An 8622-nucleotide genomic window follows, 5' to 3' on the forward strand; every position below is an offset into this window, starting at 1 on the left:
TTCTGTCTCTCTCTCCCTGACTCTCTGAAATCAGTAAAAAAAATTTTTAAAAAGTCTTCAGAAAAAGGTCTGTGGATCTGAATTTTAAGTTCTCTCCCTTGCAATCTTGAGATTCTGTTTTTCTGTGCTTCCTCTTTGAAAAAAAAAAAAAAAAAAAAATATATATATATATATATATATATATATATATAAAAAAAAAATTCAAGTCCCAGTCTTTGGAGTGATCACAATGTTCCTAGGCCTAGGGAGGGGAAAATTACCACCCACCATATTTCAATCTCGGTGCTGGAAAAGGCTCTCCCATCTTTTCCAGTGTCATTTACCCGTTCTTAAATAAGAGTTAAGCTAAAAGCTCACCTACCTCATAAACCTTGAATTATTCCACACACTTTATACAGCAGGACAACAGATTAGGTAGATGGGAAGGCTTAAATAGTATTTTGAAACCCAAGGAGCTGTAGTGAGAAATCTCCATAACTCTTCTTCACCACCTGCCCAATGACGACCCTTTTCCATGTCCTCTTACATGTAAAATATAATGTTGGTTTATAATGCTCAGCCCAAGATATGAAAAAGTCTGATTGATTACAGAGCAGGGAAGCTCTTAGATAACAATCCTGGCTCTGCTCTATTGTCAAATGTTATATTCTTATTCATCTCCCCCTCACAGAAAGGACTGTTCACTGAACTTTCCAAATTAATAGTCCCAGGGCAAGAATAATAAACTAAGATAAGATTACTGATGTCACAATTAAATTTATAGATGTCACCAATAAGGAAGCAGAAACAAAATTAAAGTATCTTTAGTAGGATCATCACTTACTCTGTTTGCTATTTTCTCCTTCAGAAATGGTTTTATGATGGCAAAAATGCCTTTAAATATTCGAGGTTCATTCACGATATGGACCGCTTTTATCCGAATGGGGAAGCCATCCTGTAGGGGAAGGGAAGGGGATGTTAGAACACATGGAATATTTGCAAACTGTCAGTTACCACAGCCTGCCTCCCCCAGTGAAATCTTCTTCAGTCTGGTCTGATTCTCAAGGTCTCCTCAAAGAAACACAAGTAGGGGCTAAACAGGAAGGTAAAAAGTGGTCTGAGCCTATGTGGATGGATCTAGTAAGTATCAGACCTTCTGAATCAGAGTTGCCCAAAGTGTATTTCTCGGGAGGCTACCAGGTGTGATGTAAAAAAGCGTCCAGGTAGGTAAATGAGTTTGAGAAGTAGCAAACTAAATATAATCAAACAGATTTCCTTTAACTGCAGGACTGTTCAGAGCCTTAAATGTAAATGTTTACTGTACAGTGACATTCACAAGGAAGGGACTTGCTTTACCATATTTCCCACATTTATTTAACCCTGGAATTTTGTCTCTCAGATCATCTTACAGGAAACAATAATCTAAACTCATTATGCTGACCCTTACATCTACATGGGATTTAGCAGGAGGCATCAGAAGAGTGGAAGCCAAGGAAAGCCAGAGCGCTGCCTCAAAGCCAGAATTCAAACTTCTGATAATGACCAAATGTGACGTGGATGTTTACATACCAGCCTGGGGCACAGTAGGGCCTCAGACACACGGAGAACTGTTCTGTCTCTGGTCCCCGCAGCTCACAAGAGCCAGCACCCACGGGCTGGGTCAGAATGAACTAGGAGTCAAGCCGGAGAGACTTGGGCCACACTGTATCTGCTAGGTCTGTTTCCCCGCCAACCGAAAAAGAAAAGTAATTCTTGACTTGTCTATCTAAAAGGATTCCTTGAGGCACTGAGTGGGTTATGATGACCGTAAAAGGGCTTTGCAAACCATTACACACTGTGAAGATGTATAAGGAACCCGACGGTTCTCAGTGACTTTTGTTCTGAGACACAACTTGAGGGGTGAAAGCATCAGGCCAAACAGTCCAACAGTGCTCCCCATCCCCGGGTCCCACAGGCGGCCGGGCAGGCTCTATCACCTTGGGCAGAAACACAATTTCTCAGTTTCATTTGTTAGGAGAATTTCTCCTCTGTCTTTTTGACCAAAAAAAAGAGCAGAAAGCATTTCTCTGGTTTTTGGAGTCTTGTCCGAAAGCTGATCTTGCCTAGATTAAAGGTACCTCAGATACTACTGGAGACCCTCAGGGGAATGAGTGGTAAATAGAACTTTCAATGCTTTCGTATTTTTCTGATTGTAGGAGCCGGAAGTGGGGTGTGCGTATCACATGGGTAACTGGACAGGGCCCTGGGAAAGCCAAAACAACAGAAAGGCACATGACAAATGGAGGCCATACCTGAAGGATGCCAATCACCTTTTTGGCTATAAAAGGGCCAAAGTGAGATGCTTTTGATAAGCTCACTCCTTTGTAGTCTGCAAGAATTACAATTCCATTCACTTGGGTCTCTTCAGACTGAATGAGCTTTTCCAACGTCAAGTATATGACTCGGATGTTTTCAGTGATTGGATAGCTGCTCGGTATCCATCTGTCTAAGGTCATAAGAGATGGTCAGTATGTTACATAAATACATACAAACAATCAGACAGGCTAAGATTGATCTCTGTGCTAAAACTGTCCTTTAAAAACAGAAAGGCAAGATGATATTCTACTGGCATGGCTCTATTGAGGTTAGGAAATCGGACACCTTCAGCAGCAGCTGACATTTCTTAACTGCTGAAATGGAAATTGCAATTGTGTTGAAGTCAAAAGTGTGAACTCTGAAGTTACACCTTGGGCAAGTTACTTCCTTACTCTGAGTCCTCATCGCCTCATAAATAGAATGGGATAATAGGACTTATTTTATTTTTATTTTTTGCTAATCCTCACCTGAGGATATTTTTTCTATTGATTTTTAGAGCAAGTGAAATGGAGGGGATGGGAAAGGGGGAGAGAAACATCGATGTGAAAGGGACACATCAATTAGTTGCCTCCCACATGCACCCAGACCAGGGCCAGGGATTGACCTGCAACCCAGGTACGTGCCCTTGATGGCGCATCCCTTGGGCGCGAGGGATGGTGCTCTAACCACTGAGTCACACCAGCCAGGGCAATAGTACTTATCTTAATGGACATCTATGCCTCTGCCATCAGATGTGTCCCTTTATCTTCAGGACATCACCCTGATTTTCCTTGGGGAACCACCTCTTCCCATGCTAACCATGCAGTTTGGGTAAAACTGAATTTGACTCCTGGCTCCAAGTGTGGGCTTGGTTCTGTGAGATGCTCCTGTCTCCTCAGACAAAACCCTCCCTTTTATCATAAGCCGGGTTGAGTAGGGTTTGTTATCTGCCATCAAAAGGCCTTGACTAACACATGGAGGGGATAAAAGGGAAAAGGAAAGGGGGAGAGGGGCTGGACAGACACATCCCAAACTGAGGCTGTGCACAAGCACCCCGCAACAGCCTAGGGCAATACCTGGGCGGATGCAGAGGATATGGCAGCCCCGCGGGTCTGTGTGGGGCAGCACGGTGAGGAATCCGGAAGCGAGGACATCTTTTAAGGCCGATGGCTTCAGGTTATGGAAGACTTCAGGCCAACTTCTCCTACAGCTGTGGTAGTTGATCAGGAGCTGCAGGGCCCGGTCATAATCAAACTTGCGAGCTCTGAGGAAGCGCAGCAGGAAGGCATCGTCCAGAGACGTGCGCAGGTTCGGGAACTCCTTCCGCACCATGTCGCGGAGGGCCTGCACATCTCGAAGTCTCCATTCCGGCTTCTCCTGCAGCTCTTCCCTGGCCTTGGTGACCAGTTCTTCCGTCAGCGAGCACACGTAGCCAGGAGGCTTGGGTGCTGGTGGCAGCTCATTTTCGGAAAGTGAGGCCACAGAAGGGCTAGTTCTCAGAGAGTCACTTTCTTCTGACATTAGCTACCAGGGTGCCTGTCAAAACAGATGCCCCAAGCGGAGTTAATAAAGTGCAGCATTATTAACTGGTCATCTCAAACCTCAGGGCAGCTGATGCGGGGGGACAGGAACATTTTTGTTAAGCCAAGTAACCTCAGAGCACTGGGTCTCAACTGGGGTGGAGGGGTGACCTGGATCTGAAAGGCTGAATTAAGTTAGAATCTCCACGGAGGCACCCAGACCTACAGCAGGAAACACACACTCCTCATCCAACACCGTGGCTTTGCTCACAGATGTATGCATGGATGTTCGATGTAACTCGTAATTAGAAATGTGAATTAAAACAACTCTGAAATTCAGACGGGCAAAATGCAAAATGGGTACTCTGATATGCTTGCTGTTGGGAGAATAAGCTAGGCAGCCTCTTTGGATGGCAGTTTGTCATTATCTATCAAATTTTAGCCCTGGCCGGGTGGTTCAGCTGGTTAGAGTGTCGTCCTATACACCAAAAGGTGGTGGGATTATAATGGCAAAAAACTGGAAACACTTTAACTGCCTACTAGTTGGAGGCTGGTTAAGTAATATCACCATATGAATGGAATACTATTCAGTCATGGAAATCAGGCAGAACTTATAAGCTGATATGCTGAGGGGGGAAAAGCAGTCGCAGAACAATGTATATAATAAAATAGTCGTGTTTGACCAGCAGGTGTGGCTCAGTGGTTGAGCATTGACCTATGAACCAGGAGGTCAGGGTTCGATTCCTGGTCACAGTACACACCTGGGTTGCAGGCTCCATCTCCAGTAGGGGGCATGCAGGAGGCAGCCAATCAATGATTCTCATCATTGGTGTTTCCAACCCTCTCTCCCTCTTCCTTCCTCTCTGAAATCAATAAAAATAATTGCATTTATGTTTCTAAAATATATACATATATACACTTGTCAATACACCTAAAATTTCTGAGAAGAGATACAGGAAACTGTTGCCAATGGTTCCCAGAGAACAACTGGAGAACTGGATGTTTGAGGCGGGAGAGGCTTTTTACTGTACTGTTTGAATTTTTTTTACCATATGCAATGTGACTTATCATGGTGGTCATGAAACGGAACTCATCAGATCGGCTGGGTGAAGCATAACTGACGGACGGCCCAGCTGCTTTCCCCCTGGATCCGCCATCCAGGGGATCCACACTTTGCACAGACTGGCCCCCAGCCAATGACTGAGACATGGGAATCCTCTACCTCTACCTCGGGGACTCCCCATCCGCCTGGCCAGCCAACCCTTTCATGGACCTGCGTGCAGTCGGAGACTTACTGCCCAAACCTCCTCCACAGGGCCAGCTCCCCTCCCTCTATGCTTTATGGGTGTTGCTGCCAATGGCTTTCTTGAGTGTCTAATCTCATCTTAGTTTCTGCTTCTTAGAAGACCAGAACCAACACACTTATCAAGTGAAAAGCAGAAACAAAAAACGGCTGCCGTAGATATTCCAAGAATAAGACAGCAGTAGGGCTGTCCAGTTCCAAAGCCCAAGCTCTTGTCCATGGGCTGCCACTGAACCCCTGGAGCTCGAGGAAGGCAGGGACCACCTCAGGGGTCTCTGCATGTAGTCAGTCACGCGCAGGTGCACGGCAGCTGTTGTGGCCAGGTTTTCATTCCTTGCATTCTAGCTGCCAGCCCTACCCAGCTTTTTTCACTTCCTCCCAGAAGTGTTTTTTTGTCTTGTCACATCCTGTTTCCTCCAACTAATATGCTCTTCCTCTAGTTCATCACCTGACTGATTCATCCTTAAGTTCCAATTAGATGCCACTTCACTCATTCAACAAATATTGAGCACTTACTATGTGCCAGGCCCACTTCCAGGCACTGAGGATGCAGCAGTGAATATAAAATCCTGCCTTCATTGAGCTTAGATACTAGTGTGTGTGTGGGGTGGGGCACTATAAGCAAAATAAACTATATATTCTCCATAAGCACTATGGAGAGGGATAAAGCAGGAAGGGGGTTGAATGTATCTGGGGACAGGAGTTGCAATTGTAAATAGGGTGGTCATGGAAGGCCTCACCCAAGTGACAATGGAGCAAAGACAAAGGAGACGAGGGAGCAAGTTGTGTAGGTAGGTATCTGGGGGAACAAGGGTGAAGTCTGAGGCAGGAATCTGCCTGGCTTTTTCGAGGAACAGAGAGGCCGGTGTGGCTAGAGCCAAGTGAGCAAGGCAGAGAGTACTAGCAGGTGAATTTAGAGAGGTACCCACTGGACCAGAGCTTTGCAGGCCACTAAGGTTGCCCTTGAGTTTGGTGGGAGCCAAGAGGGTTTTGAGTCAAGTGACATGACCAGATTTATATTTTAAAAGGATTATTCAGTTGTCTTGCAAATGGACCGGAAGGGGATGAGGATGGAAGTGAAGAGACCATTTAGAGGCCGCTGCACTAACCCAGGTGAGAGATGACGGTGCTTGAAGCAGAAGGCCTCCTCGGACTCCAGGTCGGATTAGGAGCCTTCCCACAGCTCTCTGACATAGCACTTCTCCCACGCCACTGTTGTCTGTAGGCAATTTGTGAGCAACATTCACAACTGTCTTGCTCATCACCTTAAACCCAGCACCTAACAGGGTGCCAGGCACACAGTCCGAGCTCCATAAATATTTGTTAAATGAGTTTAATCTGCTTGGCAGAGGTATGCTGAGCAAGGAATGGAACAAGCATAGATTCATAGGATCCACCCTGGGCTCTGTTTCCATGGGAGTTACCAACAGATGCCTGTGATCGCAATCCAGCGCTTACCCAGGAGGAAGACTGTCATGTCCACGTCCATGCCCCAGCCCCAGCCTCAGTGACTTTCTCCGGCCCGTCTCCTAGCTTCCCACCTCTCAACGCATAGTAAATGCCAGTCAAAACCAACCAATGTCCCACCATTCTCAGAACACCTCATGCATTTATATTTCTGCCCGGAATTTCCTCTCCTTGTCTGCCCCCACCCAGACAACTCATCACGTTCCAGACCCAGCTTCAATGTCACCTCCTCTGTGAATCCTTCCCTGGTTCCCTAGGGCAACTCCCTCCACTGTTTTGCAGCATCTATTTCTTTCAGAAATGGCAGTCCAGTGTTATGACATAAACACTTCGCAGGGTCTGCTTCACCAGCCTTTCATTATCAAGTAATCACTGATCACCTACCCTATGAGTCAGGCACTGTGCTCACACACACTGGGCATGCAACAGCGAACAATATAATTCTTTGTCTTAGGAAGTTTAACTTACAGTGAAATAATGAAGCGATAATATGTATGAGCATTTTACCATGCATCGAGCTTACCGTGGTGAATAAGAACTTTTCTTTTAATCTTCACTATATTTGGTGCCGGCTCTATTACTGCCCACTAGGATGTAAATTCCCCGGGGGCAGACCATTTGCCTGGCATGTTCACAGATCTCCCCAGTGCAGTGGTTCTCAACCTTCCTAATGCCGCGACCCTTTAATACAGTTCCTCATGTTGTGGTGACCACCAATTTCATTGTTACAAATTGAACATAATTAAAGCATAGTGATTAATCACAAAGACAATATGTAATTATATATGTGTTTTCCGATGGTCTTAGGCGACCCCTGTGAAAGGGTCTTTCGACTCCCAAAGGGGTCGCGACCCACAGGTTGAGAACCGCTGCCCCAGTGCCTGGCCCGTGAGGGAGCTCGGCACCACCAGCGGCTGATGTGAAGGTAAGTGATGTGCCCGGGGGCACACACCCCCGGCGGGCTCTGCACTCCCCGGGGCCTCGGGCTAGTCTCCAGGGTCTGGGCAGTTGTCAGGCACAGAGCTGATGGGGGAACAGGGAGGACTGCAAACCCCACTCGTTAGGGTGGAGCCATGAAGCTTCCTCACCTGAGTCCATCACTCTGTGAGCACCACCTTCCTCCCCACGCCACCCAAGCAAGGAGAGGTCAGGATGCCATCGCTCCTGGGGCCCCACAGACCCTACGTCCCGTAGCAGCCTTTCGAGACCCCCCCTTCCGGTTGTCACCCCTTCCCCAGGTGTCCCCATTGCCTGGGGTCTCGCTCCTCGAGTCCCCCACTTCCGGTTATCCCTCCGTCTCAAGGGTCCCTTCCCCCGGCCCCCAGGGCCACGGACGGGCTCGCGGGCACTCACCGGCCCGGTTACGGGGCGGAGCGCGGGTCAGTCGGCGGCGGGAGCCTCGTCGGGCAGCACGCGCAGAACGACCCGCACTCCCGGCCGGCCCGGCCCCGCCCCTCGCGCCGGAAGTGACGCGCCAGGGCGTGCGAAGACCGGCAGCGCCGTCAGTGCGCATGTGCATGTCTGGCCGCGGTGTGGTCTTTGGCTCCACCTGGCGGTCGGAATCCGCGCGGTAGGACAGGAGCCCGGGGGAGGCTGGCTGGGAGGAAGGGGGAATGCCAGCAAGTTTAGGTGGGAGAGTTGGGGAAACTGCGGCCCAGAGAAGGAAGGAAGAAGCTGGAGAAATTAGCTACGTGCGCCTGGTGTGTTACGTTTATTGTCTCATTAAATCCTCATATTTATGGAAACTTTCATGAAAGGGAAACTGGCAATCAATGGAGTAAATGGCTTTAAACCTAGATTTTGGGATTAGCATTCCAGTATTCTTTTCTGCTTTGGGGTTCATGAAGTCCCCTTTGTGAGAGTGGTAAGTTGAATAAGGTTCTACTAAGCCTCAACCCCTGTCCATTAAAATCCCCAGGCCCACCAACATAGCTACAACTTTGAGAGAAATCTAGGTCCCTCTATCAGGCAGAGTAAAGGCGCTAAACCATTTCTGGAGAGAGACCTCCTGCAGTCCAG

The 8622-nt window shown here is 47.8% G+C and overlaps 1 protein-coding gene across 1 annotated transcript in view; it reads right to left on the minus strand.

Moving 5' to 3' along the window:
• Nucleotides 1–8038, minus strand: part of TTPAL (alpha tocopherol transfer protein like) — an 11148-nt gene extending 3110 nt beyond the window's left edge. Inside the window, exons 1-4 of the mRNA XM_070420886.1 lie at nt 7957–8038; nt 3390–3849; nt 2271–2464; nt 824–934 (exon numbers count right to left, since the gene is read on the minus strand). Of these exons, the coding sequence (XP_070276987.1) occupies nt 824–934; nt 2271–2464; nt 3390–3834 (750 nt within the window). The 5' untranslated portion in view covers nt 3835–3849; nt 7957–8038. The remainder of the gene's footprint in view (nt 1–823; nt 935–2270; nt 2465–3389; nt 3850–7956) is intronic.
• Between the last annotated feature and the right edge of the window lie 584 nt (nt 8039–8622).

The sequence above is a fragment of the Myotis yumanensis genome, unplaced genomic scaffold (assembly GCF_028538775.1).
Source record: "Myotis yumanensis isolate MYYU_CA2020_CCGP unplaced genomic scaffold, mMyoYum1.0.hap1 SCAF_7, whole genome shotgun sequence".
Classification (NCBI taxonomy): Eukaryota; Metazoa; Chordata; class Mammalia; order Chiroptera; family Vespertilionidae; genus Myotis; species Myotis yumanensis.